Source organism: Mustelus asterias, chromosome 11 (assembly GCF_964213995.1).
Source record: "Mustelus asterias chromosome 11, sMusAst1.hap1.1, whole genome shotgun sequence".
Classification (NCBI taxonomy): domain Eukaryota; kingdom Metazoa; phylum Chordata; class Chondrichthyes; order Carcharhiniformes; family Triakidae; genus Mustelus; species Mustelus asterias.
Genome location: NC_135811.1, coordinates 72066171 through 72093656, shown reverse-complemented (window position 1 = coordinate 72093656; position 27486 = coordinate 72066171). Strand labels below are relative to the sequence as shown.

General features: G+C 46.0%; 1 protein-coding gene across 7 annotated transcripts in view; it reads right to left on the bottom strand.

The window, feature by feature from the left end:
• LOC144500587 (solute carrier family 15 member 1-like) overlaps window positions 1-27486 on the bottom strand; it is a 139550-nt gene that overhangs the window by 61988 nt on the left and 50076 nt on the right. For 4 of the 7 annotated variants that reach the window (XM_078223741.1, XM_078223746.1, XM_078223739.1 and 1 more), the window contains one exon: window positions 3741-3793. The exons of the other annotated variants lie outside the window; for them this stretch is intronic. In XM_078223741.1, coding sequence (XP_078079867.1) covers window positions 3741-3793 — 53 coding nt within the window. The remainder of the gene's footprint in view (window positions 1-3740; window positions 3794-27486) is intronic. 7 annotated transcript variants of the gene reach the window in all.

Genomic DNA, 27486 nt, shown 5'->3' with positions numbered 1-27486 from the left:
CGTTTTGTACACTTGACTTCATTGGTCAGAGCATTGAGTGCAGGAGTTGGGATGTTATGTTACAATTGTACAACACATTGGTAAGGCCACATTTGGAGTACTGCGTACAATTCTGGTCACCAAGCTACAGGAGGGATGTCATTAAATTGGAAAGGATGCAAAGAAAAATTACAAGGATGTTACCAGGACTGGAAGGTTTGAATTATAAGGAGAAGCCGGATAGGCTGGGACTTTTTTCCCTGGAGCGTAGGAGGATGAGGGGTGACCTTACAGAGGTTTATAAAATCATGAGGGGCGTAGAAAAGGTGAACGGCCAAGGTCTTTTCCCCAGGGTAGGAGAGGCCAAAACTAGAGGGCATAGGTTTAAGGTGAGAGGGGAAAGATTTAAAAGGGACCTGAGGGGCAACTTTTTCACACAGAGCGTGGTGCGTGTATGGAATGAGCTGCCAGAGGAGGCAGTAGAGGCGGATACAATTACAACATTTAAAAGACATTTAAAAGTTTGAACAGGTACATGGATGGGAAAGGTTTAGATGAATATGGGCCAAACACAGGTAAATGGGACTAGTTCAGTTTAGGAAATCTGGTCAGCATGGGAGGAGTTGGGCTGAAGGGCCTGTTTCCATGCTGTATATCTCTAAAATCTACTGTGAGCCACAAGGTGAAAATTTGGCATTTTTTACATCAAATACTTGGCAAATTGCCAAGTGACTCTGGTAGCATGTGGAATTTACACCTAGAATAAATATTGAATTTATGTATCAGCAGGAAGAATTGAAACTAATATGGACCCAACTATGAATTATAACCTTTTAAACCATCATTTTGTCAGTGAAGTCATTTTTAAAACAAACTTTAATCTGAGATTTGTAGAATTAAGACCATTTTTTCAGCTTTTGATTCTAAAAGTAAAGTTAAAGTTTATTTATTAGTAACAAGCAAGGTTTACATTAACACTGCAATGAAGTTACTGTGAAATTCCCCTAGTTGCCACACTCCAGCGCCTGTTCGGGTCAATGCACCTAAGCAGCACGTCTTTCAGACTGTGAGAGGAAACCAGAGCACCCAGAAGAAACCCACGCAGACACGGGGAGAATGTGCAAACTCCATACAGACAGTGAATCATAGAATCCCTACAGTGCAGAAGGAGGCCATTCGGCCCATCGAGTCTGCACCGACAACAATCCCACCCCAGGCACTATCCCCATAACCCCAACATTTATCCCGCTAATCCCTCTAACCTACACATCCCGGGACACCAAGGGACAATTTAGCATGGCCAATCAACCTAACCCGCACATCTTTGGACTTTGGGAAGAATCCGGAGGAAACCCACACAGACACGGGGAGAATGTGCAAACTCCACACAGACAGTGATCCAAGCCAGGTCCCTGGCGCTGTGAGAACATAAGAACATAAGAAATAGGAGCAGGAGTAGGCCATCTAGCCCCTCGAGCCTGCCCCGCCATTCAATAAGATCATGGCTGATCCGAAGTGGATCAGTTCCACTTACCCGCCTGATCCCTATAACCCCTAATTCCCATACCGATCAGGAATCCATCTATCCGTGATTTAAACATATTCAGCGAGGTAGCCTCCACCACTTCAGTGGGCAGAGAATTCCAGAGATTCACCACCCTCTGAGAGAAGAAGTTCCTCCTCAACTCTGTCCTAAACTGACCCCCCTTTATTTTGAGGCTGTGCCCTCTAGTTCTAGTTTCCTTTCTAAGTGGAAAGAATCTCTCCACCTCTACCCTATCCAGCCCCTTCATTATCTTATAGGTCTCTATAAGATCCCCCCTCAGCCTTCTAAATTCCAACGAGTACAGGGCAGCAGTGCTAACCACTGTTCCACCTAGTAATTTTAATAAAAAGCTTCTAACGTGCTACAATTCACCAGGGAGTCCAAGTTGTTGTAGCAACCCGCAATTTTACATGCATGTTATAGTCTGGAGCTAAGGATGGTAGAGGTTCCATTTTCATTCCATCATGTGGCTGACCAGGATTCCGCACCCCCCCCGCCACCGCACCCCCCGCCGCCGCCCACCCACCCCTCCACTGCCCACCCCCCTCCACCACCCCCCCTCCACCACCCCCCCCTCCGCCCACCCCCCCACCGCCCGCCCCCCCCTCCGCCCACCCCCCCCCCACCCCGCCAACCCCCCCGTCCCACCCCCCCGCCACCCCCCCCGCCCCGTCAACCCCCCCGCCCCCCCCACCCCGCCAACCCCCCCGTCCCACCCCCCCGCCACCCCCCCGCCCCGTCAACCCCCCCGCCCCCCCCACCACCCCCCGCCCCGCCCTGCCCCCCCCCCCCCCCCCCCCCCCCCGCCACCCCTCCGCGAAGCTGGAGATTCTGGATCAGAAGCAGGGACACTACCCTCTACACCATGAGACCTAAAAGGTTTCTAACAGCACATTCAAATAATTTATCATCTCACCTATTGTAAAAACAAAAGTGATCGTAACCATAAAACCTGCTCCTCAAATCAAAGGCATTCTCTGTAACCATGGTGTAGCTATACCATTCAAACAGGTTTATCTACAGCACAATCTTTTTTTTATTCAAATAATTCTTCAAATCATTATCTACAGCACAATGATCAGTCTTTTCTCCCCACAGTAAAAACATGTCTCTTACTTTTCCTAACTATTTTTAGGCATTTTCATGCTCATATGGTCCGACAGAAAGGTGAGGAGGAGCTGTCCCTTCTGGAGGCACAGACTGCAGACCCCTGATCCAGACAAGTGTTCAATTGTGGTGGAATATCACAGCCCAACCTGATTCCAACCTCATTAAATCCCAGACATGAGTATCAGTCATGGTTCTAGTCGACAAAATGATGGTTTAAAAGGTTATAATTCATAGTTGGGTCCATATTAGTTTCAATTCTTCCTGCTGATACATAAATTCAATATTTATTCTAGGTGTAAATTCCACATGCTACCAGAGTCACTTGGCAATTTGCCAAGTACTTGATGTAAAAAATGCCAAATTTTCATCTTGTGGCTCACAGTAGATTTTAGAGATGTACAGCATGGAAACAGGCCCTTCAGCCCAACTCCTCCATGCTGACCAGATTTCCTAAACTGAACTAGTCCCATTTGCCTGTGTTTGGCCCATATTCCTCTAAACCTTTCCCATCCATGTACCTGTTCAAACTTTTAAGTCTTTTAAATGTTGTAATTGTACCCACCTCTACCGCCTCAAATATGGCCTCATTTTCAGCTGGACTGTGACCCAGTGTGCCTGATTCAGATCATTATCCTATGTGAATGTTACACGAAGACAGGATGGCTTCCATGGTCAAATAGTTTGGCTGTATTCAAACATGCAAGGACGTGTCTCTGAGTATGGTCCAAATCTGCTGTAAGAATCAGGTCCCTGGAGATAGGAGGTTTTAAAAAATAAACAATTACAAGTTGTCAACGTGAAGATTCACTCATCGTGAAACTTTGTGAACAATGAAACCTCCCTGGTACAGGTGAATCATCCACAAAGGTATCAAATTCACAATAAACCCTCTCTGAAAAAGAGTGATATGGACTTGAAACATTAACTCTGTTTCTCTCTCCGCAGATGCTGCCAGACCTCCTGCGTTTTCCCAGCATTTTCTGTTTATTCCACTCACATTCATGCATTCAACCTCATCTGCAGAGTTACATTACGGCCAGCATAGCAACATTGGCAGTAATAAGGTCAATCAACCAGCATTCACCCCACCCCAGCCCAGACTCACCAGCAGTCTGCCCCAGGCTCGTCCACTCACTTTGGGTGACTCCGGCTTTGAAGCTGAAACAAGGGGACACAAAGACACTGATGAGTTTCAGGATAGCGAGATGTTACAGGGTGTATCGAACTTTCATTAATAGCCTTGTTAGTGATTGAGCCAATTACATCACAAGAAAATATTACCAGTGTTTAGAATATGTGACAAAAAATAATCAGGATGATCCTAGACTTCTCATTCTTTCATTCTGTCTCATTTCATTTCAGAAGTTAAAAGTGAGGGGTGGGATATTTAGGGGGGATTTGAGGAAAAACCTTTTACTCAGAGGGTGGTGATGGTCTGGAATGCGCTGCCTGGGAGGGTGTTGGAGGAGGGATGCCTCACATCCTTTAAAAAGTACCTGGATGAGTACTTGGCCCCCATAACATTCAAGGCTATGGACCAAGTGCTGGCAAGTGGGATTAGGTGGGCATATCAGGGCCTTTCATGTGTCGGTGCAGACTCGATGGGCTGAAGGGCCTCTTCTGCACTGTAGGACTCTGTGATCTGTGATCCTAGTGTCCCCTCCAAATTTCAAATAAGGTTTTTAATTTGTGACAATCGCATAGTCTGGATTATGAAAGGAATTTATCCAAACAATTGTCCCCTGTGGATGAGAAGATGAAATTCAATGGGAGCAAGTTGGGTGTAAGAAGTCTTTTACCCCACGGCTAATCAAACAGTGGAACAAAGAAACTGGACTATACCCTTTCACAGTCCTCCCCAAAAAAGTCTATCCCCCATTCAACACGATTATTCAACTTAACTCCATATATTCTACTATGGTACATATCCCTTGTGTTATAGTGTATACTAAGTGATTTCCTACTGAATATGTATACTGATGTTATCGATAGAGTGGGCTTGTGTGAGTTGTTGTTGCCACGAAGGACCTGTTGATCACTGCCGCCACATTGTGTGTTTTATTATCTATTTCTGCAAGTAAAAGTGATTAAGCATTCAAATGAGTGTGTTACGATGGCTACAAAGCCTTCGGGATATTGTCGATAGATTTCCCTGTGAGCTTCATGGAGAACGAGCTCCCTTATTGAGCAGGCGGAGGTTTGCCCTATAGGAAGCGTTCGGCAGGACTTTTAAACCTCTTACTTCACCCAGACCGGTGTTGTAGGTCCTGAAGTGTTGAACTACCTCGCTGTGAGCTGCGGGAGCAATCCCTTTCTCGGTTTACAATTAAAGGTGCTGGGAAGAAGGAATTTATTCAGATAGAAATTGTAGGCATTGGCAAATTAACACAGGGGAGATAGAAGGGCACAATTTAGGAGTTCGAAACACACAATTAATCATACCCAACGTAAGATATGTTCCCCACCTGAGGAAGGAGCAGCGCTCCGAAAGCTCCTGATTCCAAATAAACCTGTTGGATTTTAACCTGGTGTTGTGAGACTTCTTAACATAGGGATAAACAGCAGCTAATAAATTATTATACTAGAAATAATTATAATAATTATTCTCAGTTTTAAAATGAAATTAAATCATGTTTAACTTGTTTAAATGTACTAAATGTGACTTACTGAAAATGTATTAATTGCAACTTTGAAAAGCAGAAAACGTGCAAAATAGTCAGCATTTATGATCAAAGGATATCATACAGCTACAAAATGCTGGCATCCAGAAGACAAAGGATGCAGGCAAATTAATTGTGATTAAAATCAAATGGCAGGGACATTCTATATTACAATGTATAAAGTCATTTTGCTTAGTCCTGGAGAAAGGTCAAATGATGGGCCCTCATTTGACGTTGTGCCAAGCCTCGGCATGTAGCCAGTGCTGATTTATGCAACATAAGGTTTTTTTCAGACGCCATAGCAACAAGAAAGCAGCTTATGCCTAGAGGCAGACATCCGTTAATTAGAAGGAACTAATAGAAAACTTTTATTTAAGGTGTCAGACTGTGATTTGATTTAGAATACTGTCTTGATCAGGTTGACATGCTGAATAATAAATGAAATCATAATAAGCTAGTTACTGGGCTGTACTATTGATAGCGAAAGTGTATAATTGTTTCATTTTTTGACACAAAAAGCGGAATCTTCTGAGAAAGTTCGATGGTGCAGTTGTGCCATTAGTCATATCTGAGGTCTCCCTTCAGCCGCTGTTAATGTTTTGTTTAATTGTACGTTATATTTGAATTTTCTATGTTTTAATAAAACTAGTTTTTAAAATAAATTCATTATGCTTAATAAACTGAATCATTTATCTTTGCGAGAGTTTAAATATTAAAGTTGCTCTTTAGAGTTTTCTAAAGTAATCCGGACACTGAAACAGAATTCCCCACTACACTTGGTGACAGGAAACTGGCTGAATTACTACAAAAATTCTCTATCTCAGGTTTAAAATTCACAATTGACCCACAATCTTTGCCCTTTGCGGAAATGTTTCAACTATCAACCATCCTTTGCATGTCAGAGTGTTTCCTAATTTTACTTTTCTAATTTTTAAACTATGCCCCTAGCAACATAAATAGTTTCTCTCTCTCTCTCTCTTTTTGTTATCCTTATTACCTGAAAACGTAAATTGCATAACTCTTTAATGTTCTAAATTCCAAGCAAGACAACCCTAGCTTGTGTAATCTCACCTCACCTTGTGGAGTCCAAAGATGTGCAGGTTAGATGGATTGGCCATGCTAAATTGTCCCTTTGTGTCTCAAGATGTGTAAATTGGGGGGGTTAGCGAGGTAAATATGTGGGGCTATGGGGATAGGGTCTGGGTGGGATGCTCAGTCGGAGAGTCTATGTAGACTCGATGGGCTGAACGGCCTCCTTCTGTACTGTAGGGATTCTATGATTCTGAGCCCAGGTATCATTCTGGTAAATCTATGCTTTGTCCTGTCCAAGGCATTTATATGGTTTATAAGGTGTGATGCCCAGAACTGCTCACAGTAACCAGGGCTTTGTTACTGTAGCATGACTTCAAACGCATTGCATATTAATTCTCTAGAAATAAAGATTAGCACTCCAACTTTCTTTTTAATTATGTTCTGTGCCTGCCCATGACTATTTAATGATTGATGCAGCTGGAGATCTCTTTGAAGCTTCACTAGCTTCTCACCATGTTCTATACTTTTTAGTTCCAAAGTATATTACTTCACATTTACCTACACTGAAATACATTTGTGGCAATTTCACCCGTTCACTTAATCTATCACCTTCTGGTCTCTGCATTGTTGGAGACTGGACAACCCAAGATGCACTTTGGGACCCCACAGAGGTCCTGAGATCCTGTAAATGTCTCGAACTCTGAGCTAGAGTCAAGGACTTCAAGCAGTTCCATGGGACTTAACTGAATAATTACCCAGGAAATATTAAATAGAAGAAACCTAGATAAACTTGTGGATAATTACTGAACTGACCCCTGAAACCCTCGCCCTGACTGACCCACCTTACCCACTTCACCCTCTCCACCTTCCCACTGTACCACCCTATCCCACTCATGAACATCCATCCACTCACTCATTCATTAACTTTCATATTGGACATTTAAACTTGCCATACAGCAACTAGTGTTGTAAAAAGGAGGCTTGCCTTGTCTTAGCCCTGATCTACAGCGCTGCGATTGAGCTCTCCAAAAGCCGCTGTACTCCACATTCCTGGAGGAGCCAGGCTCTGAACCCTGGCAAGAAATGCAGTAACATCTTGGTGTGGAAAGTTTCAAGCGAAGTGGCAATCCAACAATGATTGTCATTTCAGGGAAGATCTGCGCCACAAGCTCTTTGGAACCTAATGCTTCCATCTATACTGCTTATAATGCTGTTTATCTTGATATCATACACTAGCTAGAAAGAAAAACTTGTATTTATATAGCACCTTTCACAATTTTCACATTACAATGTCACAAAGCACTTTACAGCCGATAAAGTAATTCTGAAATATCATCACTGTAATAATGTAGAAAACAGAGCAGCCTATCAGCACACAGCAAGCTACCACAGGCACGAATGAAATGAATGATTAGTTATCAATTTTTATTCGTTGTTGGTTGAGGGATTGATATAAATGGACTCGGCACTACATGAAGCAAGTTCCCCTCCAACATCCTGACTTAGAAACACATCAGCCTGGATCTGCACGGTGGCACAGTGGTTAGCACTGCTGCCTCACAGCACTAGGGACTCGGGTTTGATTCTAGCCTCGGATCACTGTCTGTGGAGTTTTCACATTCTCCCCGTGTCTGCGTGGGTTTCCTCCGGGTGCTGCCGTTTCCTCCCACACTCCAAAGATGTGCAGGTTTGGTGGATTGGCCATGCTAAATTGTTTCTGGTGTCTCAAGATGTGTCAGTTAAGGGGATTTCCGGAGTAAATACATGGGGTTACAGGAAAGGGCATGGGTGGGAACGTCTTTGGAGAGTCGGTGCAGACTGAATGGGCTGAATGGCCTCCTTCTGCTCTGTAAGGGTTCTATGATCTCCCAAACAGCAACTGTTGTATTGCCTCTCCTCATGAACTTTGCCCCAGCTTGATGCTGCTCCACATTTCATGTTGGGCTTTCCAAGCTCAGAAATTCAGAATGCGGTGTCCAATGGAGAACTCCATTGTATCAGAGGGAAGTCGAGGAAAAACAGGATATGCTCCCTTTATACAGCTGCTGTATGGTAAGTTTAAATTCCAGTGTGAGTGAGTGGGTAGGTGAAGAAGGGAAGTGGGAAAGCAGATGAGGGCAGTGCAGTAGACGTTGTCAACATGGACTTTAGCAAGGTCTTTGGCAGGGTACCGCATGGTAGGTTGTTGCATAAGGTTAAATTTCATGGGATCCAGGGTGAGGTAGCCAAATGGATACATAATTGGTCTGATAACAGAAGAAAGAGGGTGGTTGTTTAGGGTTCCCTACAGTGGTTAGCACTGCTGCCTCACAGCACTAGGAACCCATGTTCAATTCTGGACTTGGGTCACTTACTGTCTGTGTGGAGTTTGCTCCCCGTGGCTGTGTGGGTCTCTTCCGGGTGTCCCGGTTTCCTCCCACAGTCCAAAGATGAGCAGTTAGGTTGATTGGCCATGCTAAATTGACCCTAGTGTCAGGGTGATTAGCAGGGTAAATGTGTGGGGTTGCGGGAATAGAGCTTGGGAATATGGTCAGTACAGACTCGATGGGCCAAATGGCCTCCTTCCGTACTGTAAGGATTCTATGATTGTGTTTCAAACTGGAGACCTGTGACTGGCGGTGTGTCTCAGAGCTCGGTGCTGGGTCCACTGTTATTTGTCATTTATATTAATGATTTGGATGAGAATTTAGGAGACATGTTAGTAAGTTTGCAGATGACACTAAGATTGGTGGCATAGTGGACAGGGAAGGAAGTTATCTAGGATTGCAACAGGATCTTGATCAATTGGGCCAGTGGGCAGATGAATGGCAGATGGAGTTTAATTTAGACAAATGAGGGATGATGCATTTTGGTAGCTCGAACCAGGGCAGGACTTACTCAGTTAATGGCAGGGCGTTGGGGAGAGTTATAGAACAAAGAGATCTAGAGCTACAGGTTCATAGCTCCTTGAAAGTGGAGTCACAGATGGACAGGGTGATGAAGAAGGCATTCAGCATGCTTGGTTTCATTGGTCAGAACATTGAATACAGGAGTTGGGACGTCTTGTTGAAGTTGTACAAGACATTAGTAAGGCCAGGCTTGGAATACTGTGTTCTGGTCTTCCTATTATAGAAAGGATATTATTAAACTAGAAAGAGTGCAGAAAAGATTTACTAGATTGCTATTGGGACTTCATGGTTTGAGTTATAAGGAGAGGTTGGAGAGTGTAGGACTTTTTTCCTTGGAGTGTAGGAAGCTTAGGGGTGATATTTTAAAGGTCTATAAAATAATGAGGGGCATAGATCAGCTAGATAGTCAACATCTTTTCCCAAAGGTAGGGAGTCTAAAACTAGAGGGCAGAGGTTTAAGGTGAGAAGGAAGAGATACAAAAGGGTTCAGAGTGGCAATTTTTTCACACAGAGAGTGGTGAGTGTCTGTAACGAGCTGCCAGAGGTAGTAGTAGAGGCGGGTACAATTTTATCTTTTAAAAAGCATTTAGACAGTTACATGGGTAAGATTGGTATGGAGGGATATGGGCCAAATGCAGGAAATTGGGACTAGCTTAATGGTAAAAACTGGGCGGCATGGACAAGTTGGGCCGAAGGGCCTGGTTCCATGCTGTAAACCTCTTTGACTCTATGAATAGTTGAGTGGGTATGTGGATGCAGTGGCTACGCTAAGGTGGGTGTCAGATGGTGAAGTTTATAGGTGGGTGGAGTGCCAAGTAGGTGAGTGAGTGAGATGTTAGGTGGGTAGGGCAGTAGATTGGTGAAGTGGTAGGTGAGTAATGTGGTAGGTGGATAGGTTTTAGTTGGGGTGAAGTTTATAGGTGGGTGGAGTGCCAAGTAGGTGAGTGAGTGAGATGTTAGGTGGGTAGGGCAGTAGATTGGTGAAGTGGTAGGTGAGTAATGTGGTAGGTGGATAGGTTTTAGTTGGGATTAGTCAGGTTGGGTCAGGAGGGACAGTCAAGTTGGAGGCTAATCAGGTTGGGCCAATGGCATAGTCAAGTGGTTTTGGTCAGGTCACGTTGCGGGGGGGTTCAGGCAGGGCAGTGGAGTTTGCACATTCTACCCGTGTCTGCGTGGGTTTCTACCAGGTGCTTCCCACAGTATGCAGGTTAGGTGGATTGGCCATGGTAGAATTGCCCTTTAGTGTCCAAAGATGTGTAGGTCAGGGGAGTTAGCCATGGTAAATGATTTGATTTGATTTATTATTGTCATATGCATTAGTATACAGTGAAAAGTATTGCTTCTTGCGCGCTATACAGACAAAGCAATATAGTTCATAGAGAAGAAAAGGAGGGAGTGCAGAATATAGTGTTACAGTCATAGCTAGGGTGTGGAGAAAGATCAACTTAATGCAAGGTAGGTCCATCCAAAAGTCTGATGGCAGCAGAGAAGAAGGTGTTCTTGAGTCGGTTGGTACTTTTCCTCAGACTTTCATATCTTTTTTCCAACGGAAGAAGATGGAAGAGAGTATGTCCAGGGTGCGTGGGCTGCTTTTCTGAGGCAGTGGGAAGTGTAGATAGTGTTAATGGGTGGGAGGCTGGTTAGAGTGATGGGCTGGGCTTTGTTCATGACCCTTTGTAGTTTCATGCAGTCTTGGGCAGAGCAGGAACCATACCAAGCTGTGATACAACCAGAAAGAATGCTTTCTATGGTGCATCTGTAAAAGCTGGCGAAAGTCGTAGCGAACATGCCAAATTTCCTTAGTCTCTTAAGAAAGTAGAGGGCTTTCTTAACTATAGTGTCGGCACGGGGGGACCAGGGCAGGTTGTTGGTGATCTGGACAAACAAAAAACTTGAAGCTCTCAACCATTTTTACTTCATCCCCATTGATGTAGAGGGTATGTCCTCTACTACACTTCCTGAAGTCAATGACTATCTCCTTCATTTTGATGACGTTGAGGGAGAAATTGTCATCGCACCTGTTCACCAGATTCTCCATCTCTTTCCTGTACTCTGTCTCGACATTGTTTGAGATCCGACCCACTACAGTGGTGTCATCAGCAAACTTGAAAATCGAATTGGAGGGGAATTTGGCCACACAGTCACAGGTACATAAGGAGTATAGTAAGGGGCTGAGGACACAGCCTTGTGGAGCACCAGTGTTGTGGGTGATTATGGAGGAGGTGTTGTTGCTTATCCTTATTGATTGCGGTCTGTGGGTTAGGAAGTTCAGAATCCAGTCGCAGAGGGAGGAGCTGAGCCACGGGTCACGGAATTTGAACATGAATTTTGCAGGAATAATGTTGTTGAAGGCTGAGCTGCAGTCGGTAAACAGGACTGACATAGATGCTTTTGTTACCTAGCTGTTCCAGGGTTGAGTGAAGGGCTAGGGAGATGGCGTCTGCTGTGGATCTGTTGCAGCAGTAGGCGAACGGTGGTGGATCCAGGCAATCTGGGAGGCTGGAATTGATTGGTGCCATAACTAACCTTTCGACGCACTTCATAATGATGGATGTCAGCATCACTGGACGATAGTCATTAAGGCACGCTGCTTGGCTTTTCTTTGATACCGGGATAATGGTCATCTTCTTGAAGCAGATAGGGACCTCAGATTGTTGTAAAGAGAGGTTGAAGATGTCTGTGAATACCCCCGCCAATTGATCTGTGCAGAATCTGAGTACTCGTCCGGGTACCCCATTCGGGCCAGTCGCTTTGCGTGGGTTGACCTTCGAGAAGGCATGCTCTGACATCTGTAATGGTGACCTCGGATACAGGTTCATCCGAGGCTCCCAGAGTGGAGGGCGTGCTGTCGCTGACCTCTTGCTCAAAACGGACATAGAATGCATTGAGCTCATCAGGGATGGGTGCATTAGTGCTGGTGATTTTACATGCCTTCATCTTGTAGCCTGTTATGTCTTGCAAGGTTGTGCAGGGTTACGTGGATAGGGTGGGGTAAAGGGGCCTGGATAAGATGCTCTGCCGGTGAGTCAGTGCAGACTCCATGGGCCGAATGGCCTCCTTCTGCACTGTAAGGATTCTACAATTATCAGTAAAATCCCGCCCGAGGCCAATGGAGAATTCTGTTCTGTGGCAGTAAGATTCTGGCCCATAGGTTCAATCACTCGCAGAATGGGTTTAGTGCCTTCAATATAGCTCAATGATATAAATCATGCACACAAAACACAATTGCAATGTCACTCACAGCTCAATTGATATAATTCTGTCCTCTGATTCAGAAGGTTCTCGGTTCAAGTTCCACTCCAGAGACCTGAACACATAACCTAGGCTGAGGTTCGAGTTCAGTACTGAGGGAGTACTGCACTGTTGGAGGTGCTGTCTCTCAGATGAGACATTGAAACAAAGCCCAGCCTTCTCTGTCAAGTAGGTTGTAAAAGATCCCATGGTGCTATTTGAAGAAGTGCAGGGGAATTATTGTGTGTCCTGCCAATTTTAACCTTCAACCAACATTAATAATAAACAGGTAATCTGGTAGTTTATCACATTGAAGTTTGTAAAAGCTTGCTTTACAGAAATTAGCTGCCGTATTTTCCTCTATTACAACAATGACTACGCTTTATCCGCTGTGGAGGTCTTTGGAACATCAAAGACACCAACATAAACACAAGTCTTACTTCCCATCTTTCAGAAGATGAACATCAAAAATTACCATAGGATAGGGTTGTTCATATAATACTGAAAGCAGCCTTCTCAATGTCAGTATCTTCAAAGATAGAATGGTCAGAAATGTGTAGTTTGAAGAGTGGAATGTTTTAAATTTTTTATGGCTTTCTGTCTGATAATGAGGAGCTGTGCATATTTAAGCTGATTTCCAAAGCCTCCCTTTGCCAAGTCAGTGTGAGCATATTTGTAATCAAACACACATACACTTCATAAATCAACTCTGCTGCTTTTCAACAAGCTCATTAAAAAAAAGTGAAAATTGGATGTTTTTCTATTTGGAGCATGAACTCATGGAGGAGCTCAGCCTAAAGTAAAACCCAAGCCACCACCTCGGTCTCATGACAACTCTCTCTCATCCCTTCATTATGTCATAACACTTATCTATGATAAATCGTTTCCAGACTAAATCGTTTCCAGACTAAAATCAGCACAGAACTCTGAGCCTCCACTATCCCGGTCCACAGAACTACCCGTGCAGTATGAGTCAGAACAGGAGACTGAATCACTCAGGCAGGCTTGGACAGAGCAGGGAGTGCAGGAGGCATTGTTCCTTGATGGATGTTTGATGAGCTGTGTTGTGTTTCACATCCCTCAGAGATTTCTCTGTTCTTGAACACAACATTTTATTACTCTCAGTTATTGTTTTCCTTGCAACAGCATGTCACAATATCAAAGCAGGAGTTACATTGCGGCTCACACTGTTACAGTATCAGTACAGGAGTTATGTTGTGGCTCACATTGTCACAGTATCAGTACAGGAGTTATGTTGTGGCTCACACTGTTACAGTATCAGTACAGGAGTTATGTTGTGGCTCACACTGTTACAGTATCAGTACAGGAGTTATGTTGTGGCTCACAATGTTACAGTATCAATACAGGAGTTACATCATAGATCACACTGAATCATAGAATCACTACAGTGCAGAAGGAGGCCATTCAGCCTATCGAGTCTGCACCGACCACAATCCCACCCAGGCCCTATTCCCGTAACCCTACGTATTTATCCTGCTAATCGCCCTGACACTAGGATCAATTTAGCATGGCCAATCAACCTAACCCGCACATCTTTGGACTGTGGGAGAAAACTGGAGCACCCGGAGGAAACACACACAGACACAGGGAGAATGTGCAAACTCCACACAGACAGTGACTCGAGGCTGGAAATGAACCTGGGTCCCTGGCGCTGTGAGGCAGCAATGCTAACCACTGTGCCACCGTGTCCACCACTGTGTGGCTCCCACTGCTTTAGTATCAATAAAGGAGTTATCCATAGACCCATAGAATCCCTACAGTGCAGAAGGAGGCCATTTGGCCCATCGAGTCTGCACCAATCCACCTTTTTTTCAAAGGCAAAATACTGCAGGTGCTGGAATTTGAAACAATAGCAGAAAATGCTGGAAAATCTCAGCAGGTCTGACAACTCCTCTCCATAGATGCTGTCAGACCTGCTGAGATTTTTCAACATTTTCTGTTTTGTTGCTCTTTAAAAAAAAATTTTACTTGGGCCCTACCCCCATACCAAGCTTTCCCACATGGTATGCCCCGCTCACTGCTGAGTGAATACCAGCAATGGCAGGATGGACTCATAGTAGGCATTAATTGCCTACTATGAGAAAGCTCTGGCTGGTAAAAATAGGGAAAATCCTAAGATATATCAATGGGAAGAGGATAACCAGGGAAAGAGTCGGGCCCATTAGGGACCAACGGGGAAATCTGTGGGTGGATGCAGAGGACATTGGTAGGGCCCTACCCCCATACCAAGCTTTCCCACATGGTATGCCCCGCTCACTGCTGAGTGAATACCAGCAATGGCAGGTTGGACTCATAGTAGGCATTAATTGCCTACTATGAGAAAGCTCTGGCTGGTAAAAATAGGGAAAATCCTAAGATATATCAATGGGAAGAGGATAACCAGGGAAAGAGTCGGGCCCATTAGGGACCAACGGGGAAATCTGTGGGTGGATGCAGAGGACATTGGTAGGGTGTTAAACGAATATTTCACATCTGTCTTCACCCATGAGAATGAGGAGGTAGTTATGGAGCTCAGGGAGAGAGACTGTGAGGCTCTGGAGAAAGTTATCACAGGAGGTGACAAGGTATTGGAGGTATTGATGGGCTTAAAAGTGGACAAATCTCCAGGTCCGGATGAATTGTGGCCCAGGCTGTTGTGGGAGGCAAGGGAAGAAATTTCAGGGGCTCTAACTCAAATTTTTAATTCCTCCCTGGCCATCTGGGAGGTAGCAAAAGCCACACAAGCTTTCGGAGCTCCAAGCCCCTTCTTCAGGTGAGTGGGAATTCTGTTCAAACAGGGCATATAAACCACAGACTCAATTTACATGAATAATGGTTGGAATGCGAATACTTACAGCCAATCAAGTCTTTAAGAAACAAAACAACGTGAGTGGAGAGAGCATCAAGACAGGCTAAAAAGATGTGTATTGTCTCCAGACAAGACAGCCAGTGAAATTCTGCAGGTCCAGGCAACTGTGAGGGTTACAGATAGTGTGACATGAAACCAATATCCCGGTTGAGGCCGTCCTCGTGTGTGCGGAACTTGGCTATCGGTTTCTGCTCAGCGACTCTGCGCTGTCGTGTGTCGCGAAGGCCGCCTTGGAGAACGCTTACCCGAATATCAGAGTCCGAATGCCCGTGACTGCTGAAGTGCTCCCCAACAGGAAGAGAACAGTCTTGCCTGGTGATTGTCGAGCGGTGTTCATTCATCTGTTGTCGCAGCGTCTGCATAGTTTCCCCAATGTACCATGCCTCGGGACATCCTTTCCTGCAGCGTATCAGGCAGACAACGTTGGCCGAGTTGCAAGAGTATGTACCGTGTTCCTGGTGGATGGTGTTCTCACGTGAGATGATGGCATCTGTGTCGATGATCTGGCACGTCTTGCAGAGGTTGCTGTGGCAGGGTTGTGTGGTGTCGTGGTCACTGTTCTCCTGAAGGCTGGGTAGTTTGCTGCGGACAATGGTCTGTTTGAAGTTGTGCGGTTGTTTGAAGGCAAAAAGTGGGGGTGTGGGGATGGCCTTGGCGAGATGTTCGTCTTCATCAATGACATGTTGAAGGCTCCGGAGGAGAAGCCGTAGCTTCTCCGCTCCGGGGAAGTACTGAACGATGAAAGGTACTCTGTCCACTGTGTCCCGTGTTTGTCTTCTGAGGAGGTCGGTACGGTTTTTCGCTGTGGCGCGTTGGAACTGTTGATCAATGAGTCGAGCGCTATATCCTGTTCTTATGAGGGCATCTTTCAGCGTCTGGAGGTGTCTGTTGCGATCCTCCTCATCCGAGCAGATCCTCTGTATACGGAGGGCTTGTCCGTAGGGGATGGCTTCTTTAACGTGTTTAGGGTGGAAGGTGCCAGAGGACTGGCAAACAGCTAATGTGGTCCCACTATTTAAGAAAGGTTGTAGAGACAAGCCAGGGAACTACAGTCCAATGAATCTCACGTCTGTGGTAGGGAAACTACTGGAGAAGATTCTGATGGAGAGAATCTATCTCCATTTGGCGAGGCAAGGTTTGATCAGGGATAGTCAGCATGGTTTTGTCAGAGAGAGGTCATGCCTAACAAATTTGATTGAATTTTTTGAGCATGTAACCAAGTGTGTGGATGAGGGTAGTGTGGTTGATGTAGTTTACATGGATTTCAGCAAAGCGTATGACAAAGTCCCACATGGAAGACTTATAAAGAAGGCTAAAGCACATGGGAAACAGGGTGATCTGATAAGGTGGATTCATAATTGGTTTAGTGATAGGAGACAGAGGGTGGTGACAGATGGCTGCTTTAGTGACTGAAGGCCAGTGACCAGTGGATTACCACAGGGATCCGTGCTGGGCTCCCTACTGTTCGTCATTTATATAAATGACATTGATGACTATGTGGGGGGTAGGATCAGTAAGTTTGCCAATGACACAAAGAATGGCCGGGTGGTTAACAGAGAGGTTGAGTGTCTTGGGTTACAGGAAGATATAGACGAGATAGTCAAATAGGCAGATAAGTGGCAGATGGAATTTAACCCTGAAAAGTGTGAGGTGATGCACTTTGGAAGGAGTAATTTGACAAGGAAGTATACTATGAAAGGTCTGACACTGGGAAGTTCCGAAGAACAAAGGGACCTTGGCGTGTTTGTCCATAGATCTCTGAAGGAAGGGCATGTTAATAGGGTGGTGAAAAAGGTATATGGCACACTCGCCTTTATCAATCGGGGTTATAGATTACAAAAGCAGAGAGGTCATGATGGAGTTGTATAGAACTTTGGTGAGGCCACAGCTGGAGTACTGTGTGCAGTTCTGGTCGCCACATTATAAGAAGGACGTGAACGCACTGAAAGAGGTGCAGAGGAGAGTCACCAGGATGCTGCCTGGGATGGAACATTTAAGTTATAAAGAGAGGTTGGATAGGCTTGGGTTGTTTTCTCTGGAGCAGAGAAGACTGAGGGGCGACCTGATTGGGGTGTTCAAGATTATGAGGGGCATGGACAGGGTGGATAGGGAGCAGCTCCTCCCCTTCGTAGAAGGGTCAGTTACAAGGGGGCACAAGTTAAAAGTGAGGGATGGGAGATTTAGGGAGGAGTTGAGGAAAAACTTTTTTACCCAGAGGGTGGTGACGGTCCCGGGGCCTGGGAGGGTGGTGGAGGCGGGATGCCTCATATTCTTTAAAAAGTACCTGGATGAGTACTTGGCACGCCAGAACATTCAAGGCTATGGGCCAAGTGCTGGCAAGTGGGATTAGGTGGGCAGGTCAGGGCCTTTCATGCGTCAGTGCAGACTCGATCGGCCAAAGGGCCTCTTCTGTACTGTAGGATTCTAAGATACTTAAAGCCTCCATTGTCTGTAGGGTGGGAAGGCCACCCACAAGCCTCCTGCTTCAGATTTAATCAGCGCAGAGGTGGGAAGGCAGCAAGGTCCCCACTTGACACTCTCCTGCCCAACTATATGCCCGTGCAACCAGCAAACTCACCTCAAGGTCAAGGGAGGGCATTAAATTCCACCTGGTTTCATAGTTCCATAAATCACCTCAGGATGGCACTGCTGTTTAACTAGTTTGGCCTCTACAGCATGAGTGATAATGTAAGCTTGTGGATTGGGGTTAGTGCTTTAAATACGCTCCCTTTGCCATGGCAAGCAAAGAGCATTTTTATTGCTCAGTGACATTAAAACTGAGGGAATCCCTCACCTATTATCACGCCAGGGACCCAAGTTCAATTCTGGCCTTGAGTCACTGTGCAGAGTCTGCATGTTCTCCCTGTGTCTGTGTAGGTTTCCTCCAGGTGTTCCGGTTTCCTCCCACACTCCAAAGAACAAAGAAAATTACAGCACAGGAACAGGCCCCTCGGCCCTCCAAATCTGCACCGACCATGCTGTCCGACTTAACTAAAAACCCCTACGCTTCCGGGACCGTATCCCTCTATTCCCATCTCATTCATGTACTTGTCAAGACGCCCCTTAAAAGTCACTACCGTATCCGCTTCCACTACCTCCCCCAACAATGAGTTCCAGGCACCCACCACTCTCTGTGGAAAAAATCTGCCTCATACATCTCTTTTAAAACTTGCCCCTTGCACCTTAAACCTATGCCCCCTAGTAATTGACTCTTCCACCCTGGGAAAAAGCCTCTGACTATCCACTCTGTCCATGCCTCTCATAATCTTGTAGACTTCTATCAGGTCTCCCCTCAACCTCCGTCGCTCCAGTGAGAACAAACCAAGTTTCTCCAACCTCTCCTCATAGCTAATGCCCTCCATACCAGGCAACATCCTGGTAAATCTTTTCTGTACCCTCTCCAAAGCCTCCACATCCTTCTGGTAGTGTGGCGACCAGAATTGAACACTATATTCCAAGTGCGGCCTAACTAAGGTTCTATAAAGCGGCAACATGACTTGCCAATTTTTAAACTCAATGCCCCGGCCGATGAAGGCAAGCATGCCATATGCCTTCTTGACTACCTTCTCCGCCTGCATTGCCACTTTCAGGGACCTGTGTACCTGTACACCCAGATCCCTTTGCCTAACAATACTCCTAATGGTTCTGCCATTTACTGTATATTTCCTATCTGTATTAGACCTTCCAAAATGTATTACCTCACATTTGTCCGGATTAAACTCCATCTGCCATCTCTCCGCCCAAGTCTCCAACTGATCTATATCCTGCTGTATCCTCTGATGGTCCTCATCGCTATCCGCAAATCCACCAACCTTTGTGTCGTCCGCAAACTTACTAATCAATCCAGTTACATTTTCCTCCAAATCATTTATATATATTACAAACAGCAAAGGTCCCAGCACTGATCCCTGACGAACACCACTTGTCACAGCCCTCCATTCAGAAACGCACCCTTCCACTGCTACCCTCTGTCTTCTTTGACCGAGCCAGTTTTGTATCCACCTTGCCAGCTCACCTCTGATCCCATGCGACTTCACCTTCTGCACCAGTCTGCCATGAGGGACCTTGATGTGGAGATGCCGGCGTTGGACTGGGGTAAACACAGTAAGACGTTTAACAACACCAGGTTAAAGTCCAACAGGTTTATTTGGTAGCAAAAGCCACACAAGCTTTCGAGACTCTAAGCCCCTTCTTCAGGTGAGTGGGAATTCTGTTCACAAACAGAACTTATAAAGACACAGACTCAATTTACATGAATAATGGTTGGAATGCGAATACTTACAACTAATCCAGTCTTTAAAAAACAAAACAATGGGAGTGGAGAGAGCATTAAGACAGGCTAAAAAGATGTGTATTGTCTCCAGACAAGACAGCCAGTGAAACTCTGCAGGTCCACGCAACTGTGGGGGTTACAGATAGTGTGACATGAACCCAATATCCCGGTTGAGGCCGTCCTTGTGTGTGCGGAACTTGGCTATCAGTTTCTGCTCAGCGACTCTGCGCTGTCGTGTGTCGCGAAGGCCGCCTTGGAGAACGCTTACCCGAATATCAGAGGCCGAATGCTCGTGACTGCTGAAGTGTTCCCCAACAGGAAGAGAACAGTCTTGCCTGGTGATTGTCGAGCGGTGTTCATTCATCCGTTGTCGCAGCGTCTGCATAGTTTCCCCAATGTACCATGCCTCGGGACATCCTTTCTTGCAGCGTATCAGGTAGACAACGTTGGCCGAGTTGCAAGAGTATGTACCGTGTACCTGGTGGATGGTGTTCTCACGTGAGATGATGGCATCTGTGTCGATGATCCGGCACGTCTTGCAGAGGTTGCTGTGGCAGGGTTGTGTGGTGTCTTGGTCACTGTTCTCCGGAAGGCTGGGTAGTTTGCTGCGGACAATGGTCTGTTTGAGGTTGTGCGGTTGTTTGAAGGCAAGAAGTGGGGGTGTGGGGATGGCCTTGGCGAGATGTTCGTCTTCATCAATGACATGTTGAAGGCTCCGGAGGAGATGCCGTAGCTTCTCCGCTCCAGGGAAGTACTGGACAACGAAGGGTACTCTGTCCACTGTGTCCCGTGTTTGTCTTCTGAGGAGGTCGGTGCGGTTTTTCGCTGTGGCGCGTTGGAACTGTTGATCAATGAGTCTAGCGCCATATCCTGTTCTTATGAGGGCATCTTTCAGCGTCTGGAGGTGTCTGTTGCGATCCTCCTCATCCGAGCAGATCCTGTGTATACGGAGGGCTTGTCCGTAGGGGATGGCTTCTTTAACGTGTTTAGGGTGGAAGCTGGAGAAGTGGAGCATCGTGAGGTTATCCGTGGGCTTGCGGTACAGTGAGGTGCTGAGGTGACCGTCCTTAATGGAGATGCGCGTGTCCAAGAATGCAACCGATTCCGGAGAGTAGTCTATGGTGAGCCTGATGGTGGGATGGAACTTGTTGATGTCATCATAGAGTTGTTTCAGTGATTGTTCACCATGAGTCCAAAGGAAGAAAATGTCATCGATGTATCTAGTGTATAGCATCGGTTGAAGGTCCCATGCGGTGAAGAAGTCTTCTTCGAACCTGTGCATGAAGATGTTGGCATATTGAGGTGCGAATTTGGTCCCCATGGCTGTTCCGTGTGTCTGGATGAAGAACTGGTTGTTGAAGGTGAAGATATTGTGGTCCAGGATGAAGCGGATGAGTTGTAAAATTGCATCTGAAAACTGGCAGTTGTTGGCGCTGAGCACTGAGGCCGTTGCAGCAATGCCATCATCGTGGGGGATGCTGGTGTAGAGTGCCGAGACATCCATTGTGACGAGGAGCGCTCCTGGTTCAACTGCTCCATGTGTGCCGAGTTTCTGTAGGAAGTCCGTCGTGTCGCGACAAAAGCTGGGGGTTCTTTGTACAATGGGTTTCAGGATGCCCTCGACATAGCCGGAGAGGTTCTCGCACAGGGTCCCATTGCCCGATACGATGGGACGGCCGGGTGTGTTTGCCTTGTGTATCTTCGGGAGGCAGTAGAGATCTCCAACGCGGGGAGTACGTGGGATGAGAGCACGGAGGGTGTTCTGAAGTTCCGGATCAAAGGTCTTGATCAGAGTGTTGAGTTGACGGGTGTGTTCTTTGGTCGGATCTGCAGGTAACTGTCTGTAGTGTTCCTCGTTGTTGAGTTGTCGGTACACTTCTTTGCAGTAATCCGGATGAGGAGGATCGCAACAGACACCTCCAGACGCTGAAAGATGCCCTCATAAGAACAGGATATGGCGCTAGACTCATTGATCAACAGTTCCAACGCGCCACAGCGAAAAACCGCACCGACCTCCTCAGAAGACAAACACGGGACACAGTGGACAGAGTACCCTTCGTCGTCCAGTACTTCCCCGGAGCGGAGAAGCTACGGCATCTCCTCCGGAGCCTTCAACATGTCATTGATGAAGACGAACATCTCGCCAAGGCCATCCCCACACCCCCACTTCTTGCCTTCAAACAACCGCACAACCTCAAACAGACCATTGTCCGCAGCAAACTACCCAGCCTTCCGGAGAACAGTGACCAAGACACCACACAACCCTGCCACAGCAACCTCTGCAAGACGTGCCGGATCATCGACACAGATGCCATCATCTCACGTGAGAACACCATCCACCAGGTACACGGTACATACTCTTGCAACTCGGCCAACGTTGTCTACCTGATACGCTGCAAGAAAGGATGTCCCGAGGCATGGTACATTGGGGAAACTATGCAGACGCTGCGACAACGGATGAATGAACACCGCTCGATAATCACCAGGCAAGACTGTTCTCTTCCTGTTGAGGAACACTTCAGCGGTCACGGGCATTCGGCCTCTGATATTCGGGTAAGCGTTCTCCAAGGCGGCCTTCGCGACACACGACAGCGCAGAGTCGCTGAGCAGAAACTGATAGCCAAGTTCTGCACACACAAGGACGGCCTCAACCGGGATATTGGGTTCATGTCACACTATCTGTAACCCCCACAGTTGCGTGGACCTGCAGAGTTTCACTGGCTGTCTTGTCTGGAGACAATACACATCTTTTTAGCCTGTCTTGATGCTCTCTCCACTCCCATTGTTTTGGTTCTTAAAGACTGGATTAGTTGTAAGTATTCGCATTCCAACCATTATTCATGTAAATTGAGTCTGTGTCTTTATAAGTTCTGTTTGTGAACAGAATTCCCACTCACCTGAAGAAGGGGCTTAGAGCCTCGAAAGCTTGTGTGGCTTTTGCTACCAAATAAACCTGTTGGACTTTAACCTGGTGTTGTTAAACTTCTTAATGAGGGACCTTGTCAGAGGCCTTACTGAAGTCCATGTAGACAACATCCACTGCCCTACCCTCATCAATCATCTTCGTCACTTCCTCAAAGATGTGCACGTTAGGTGGATTGGCCATGCTAAGTTGTCCCTTAGTGTCCCAAGATGTGTAGGTTAGGGGGATTAGCAGAGTAAATATGTGGGGTTACTGGAAAGGGCCTGGGTGGGATTCTCTGACAGAGAGTCGGTGCAGAGTCGATGGGCCGAATGGCCTCCTTCTGCACTGTGGGGATTCTACGATTCTAAAGCTATCCCTTCTTAGCTTCTGTTCCCAGCAGAATTATCTTAGTGAGGATGTCCCAAGATTTAAGGCCTGCAGTTAATATTTCAGACAGGGTTTGATCCAAATATACAAGGAAGGATCCCAGTGGCATTTGGCGACTGCCCTTGGTGCCTGAAGTTTAACATTTCAGTTGGTAGTATCAGGATTTGAGATCAGAGGATAACTCTGCCACGCTGTTTGAATTGTTCTCTCACTCCCATGTTTCTGCTGGCTGGAGCTGAAACCCTCTCTCCCCTCACTACTTTCTCATCAATACGTCATTAAAGATTGCCCTATTCACGAGACTAGCATTTTCTGCTTAGTCATTGGTTAATTGTCTAGCACATTTCACTTCTCTGCTCTCTCATTGGTTAGAATCTGCTATGATTCTCTCATCAATCACCCTGAAGGAAACAACGGCCAATCACATTCCAAGAAATCTCAGAATGCGGCCAATCAACTTCTTCAAAAAGACCGATCCCTCTCAAAAGCAATAATATATCCCATCACGGCATCAGGCATTGACTGAGAAACCCAAGCTCCAGTTCTGTCTATCCAACTTTAAACCCCCGGCATCTGGTCCCTGCCCACACATCTCTAAACCTCAGGTGGTTGGCATACCACCATGTTGTCTTGGAAACTAGTAAAGACATGAGGAGGCACGGATTGAGCAAGGCCATTCAGCCAGTCAGCAGCGATCACTATGGCATTTAGACATGAATTCCTGTGGGGCAGTACCAGTCCCATTACTCCAGCCAAAGTGTATTATAATCCCTGAGGGAATGTGCCAGTTATATTTTGGGAGAGTTTCCTTGTTGCCTTGTAAGGAAGGAATCCTAAGCCTTCTTCTTATAAGGCAGATAGTGAGTGGGGGTGGGCACGGCCAGGTGGGGGGACCAGAAGCCGGGGCCTCCCCAAGGCAATCCTCAGGTGGATGGGAGCTCAGTGTATGAGTGAAGCTGAAGAGCAGGACACTGCAGCCTTCACACAAGCATGTCTCGGCCTTGTCTGTCAGCTCCAGACCAAACAAGCAACCTGAATCTCCACACCATGCCCTCCCCCCACAGCCCCACCCCCACCAAAAAACAGCCCCTGAATTCACTTTAGGACATAGGGAGATTCTCGAATATTATGTGTGAGAGAACAACAACCAGGACACTCAGTCAATGAGTTTCCTAACCCAACCCAGCTATTAGATCATTTTTGGTAGCACTTTGCGATGACTCAGAACACAACCTAGCAACCTAACAAAGATTCAGTTGAACAGCCTAACTGACTATAATAAAGCTCGTGAGCTGGATTGCAGTGACATTTATTTTCTGATCATGACAACATCCTGGAGCATTTGAATGTCAGTCTATCCTTGTGGCTTGGAGTCCAACCTAACCAGACGTTTGTCTTAATTTTATTTATGGTTAATTGGCATATCATTCAATGATTGTAGAGCTTTGCTTCTGAAAGTCACTGCTTCCTATTCATATCTGTGCTTGCCTTTGAGAGCAATCACGCCTCTGAGTCAGAAGGTTGTGCGTTGAAGCTCCACTCCAGATACTTGAGTATATGTTCTAGGCTGAAGCTTCAATGCAGTTTACTGGGGCACTGTTGGGCATGTTGTATTTCCGCTGACACATTAGATGGATATAAACGGTCACATAGCACAATTTGAAGAAGTCATTTTTTTATTCGTTCATCGGATGTGGGTGTCACTGGCTGGGCCAGCATTTATTGCCCATCCTTAACTGCCCTTGAACTGAGTGGCTTGCAATGGCATTTTGGAAGGCATTTATGAGTCAATCACCTTGCTGTGGGTCTGGAGTCACATGTGGGTCAGACCAGTTAAGGACGACAGATTTCCTTCCCTAAAGGACATTAGTGAATCAGATAGTTTTTGGAACAATCAACAATGGCTTCACGGTCATCATTAGACTTCTAATTCCAGATTTTATTGGATTCAAATTTCATCATCTGCCATGATGGGATTTGAAGATTGATCCACAGAGCATTACCCCTGGTCCCTGGATTACTAGTCCAGTAACAATACCACCACACCACTGCTAAATGTCCTGGCCAGCATTTACCTATCATACAAAATTAGTAGCTATTCATTGTATTGCTGTTATTGCTGGATGAAAATTGGCTGTGGCATTTCCCTACATTCCTACGCTTCAAAAGTACTTCATGGAAAAGTCCTGATGATCGGAAAGGTACTTTTAATGTGTTTGATATTTACACCTCTTTTTCCTGAGCTCATTCAATGAATTAGTCCATATTCTTTTGAATACCAAAAATTACCATGAAAATATTCCTGCCACATAACTTATTATAGCATTTGTTGAGGTGTTATCAATAGTTCCCCCACATGCGCCCAACCCTTCACAAGGCTGATGATATATCTTCACTAATGTTCAACGTCTCACGTGTAGAACTTATAAATCTCCACAGATGCTGTCAGACCTGCTGAGTCTTTCCAAGATCTTCTGTTCTTAATACTGGTGCAAGTTTTCCTGGGATTTGAACAATTTCAACTAATTTGGGAAATTTTGGGCCTCCCCTGCCCTCAGCATCCTGTTGGCCAATTTAACGGCCCAGCAGCCATTTTTCATCAACTTCTCAGTGGTTTTGGTCATGAAGACAACAAGCAGCATGTAGGTGAGTCACAGCTGTGAACGCCAAGTGCAGCCTTTTCACCACAGTGTGATCCTCATCAGGAGTTAAAACTAATTGTCAAGGAATTGGAAGGAGTCAATTTTAACTCCACTCCTGGTCAGAATGCTGCAGGCGAAGGGATTAAAATGACTAAGAAGTGTGACATTTCTCCTCTTTAACTGCGATGAAGAGTCATCCGGATTTGAAACATTCGCTCTGCTTCTCTCTCCACCGATGCTGCCAGACCTGCTGAGTTTTTGCAGCATTTTCTGTTTTTAATTCAGTTTCCAGCATCTTCAATATTTTGCTTTCATTATAGATTTAATCACAGTTGGCAACCTTAGCCTGGAGGGGGAGGTGTGCTCCCCACTGATGCTGCAAGGAGTCCTTGGGTATTCCCAATCCTGGTCAAAGTGCTGAATCTTCAGGGAGCCCTATTCTCCCTAACTTCATGCTGGTGAACGTTCTTTTGGATACCGGGGAATCCTCGGCTCCTGATCTGATTCCCTGTTCCACCCAGTCAGACATCAGCCCTGCCAGTCCCGTGGTGGGAGACAGTGGAGGAGGATTGAAGTGGAGGTCCAAACGTCAGCCTGAACTCACTGCCTGGGGTTTCCTCCCCTTTCATGACCCAGTTATAGTCACCCCCAGGCCACAGTAAGGATTCAGATAATCCTGATGTTAGGGCAAAAATTTCATTCAAGGCCCTTCGGCAGGGATCAGACATTTCTTTTACGATTTCCAAATGTTCGGTGGCCTGGTTCGTGGTCTTGCAAACTTACCCTTGCGAGACCAAGGGCGACAGCACGGTGGCGCATGGTTAGCACTGCTGCCTCACAGCGCCAGGGACCCAAGTTCAATTCTGGCCTTGGGTGACTGTCTGTGTGGAGTTTGCATGTTCTCTTCATGCCTGCGTGGGTTTCCTCCGGGTGCTCCGGTTTCCTCCCACACTCCAAAGATGTGCGGGTTAGGTGGATTGGCCATGCTAAATTGCCCCTTAGTGTCCCAAGATGTATAGGTTAGGGGGATTAGCGGAGTAAATATGTGGGGTTACTGGAAAGGGCCTGGGTGGGATTCTCTGTCAGAGAGTCGGTGCAGAGTCGATGGGCCAAATGGCCTCCTTTTGCGCTGTAGGGATTCTATGATTAATTCAGTTTAAAACATGGTGTGCTTTGTTCAAAAATACCCAATATGCTTCCTTTCAATTTAAATGTACGTTTGACTTTGGGGTAGAGTACAGTTGGAGTACAGTAATAGAGTGCAGTTCAATGAATGGTGGCTGTTAATGATGATGCCAGTGTATCTGACCTAGTGCATCTTTACAACATTTTTCCTTTGATATTTTCTTGTATTCTTATGTACACTGTTGTGTGCACACAGATGTTTAACATGTTGCCCCCTGCATTAAAAAAAGGCAACAACTGGCAACAACCTTTAACTTATTGAAAGAGACCGGTTTCAAAATTCACATCCTTGTTTTCAAATACCTCCACGTCCTCGCTCTCAACTTATCTCTGTAATCTTCTCCAGGCCCCCAACCCACCAGGATATCTGCATTCCTCCAATTCTGGCTATTGTGCATTCCCAATTTTCATCGCTCCGCCACTGCCAGCCGCTCCTTCAGCTGCTGAGGCTCTAAGTTCCAAAGATGTGCAGGTTAGGTTGATTGGCCAAGCTAAATTGCCCCTTCGTATCAGGAGGATTAGCAGGGTAAATACGTGGAGTTACGGGGATAGGACCTGGATGGGATTGTTGTCGGTGCTGGCTTGATGGGCCATATGGCCTCCTTCTGCACTGTAGCGATTCTATGATTCTATGCTCTCTAGTTCCCTCCCTGGTGCTGCCACTTTTATAGGGTACAGTTTAACGAATGCTGGCTGTCCTCCATTTTGCTTAATATTTGTTTGTCACCGTAGGAATGAGGAGGCCAACAACTCTTTGGAAAATAAAATCTAAATGGGAT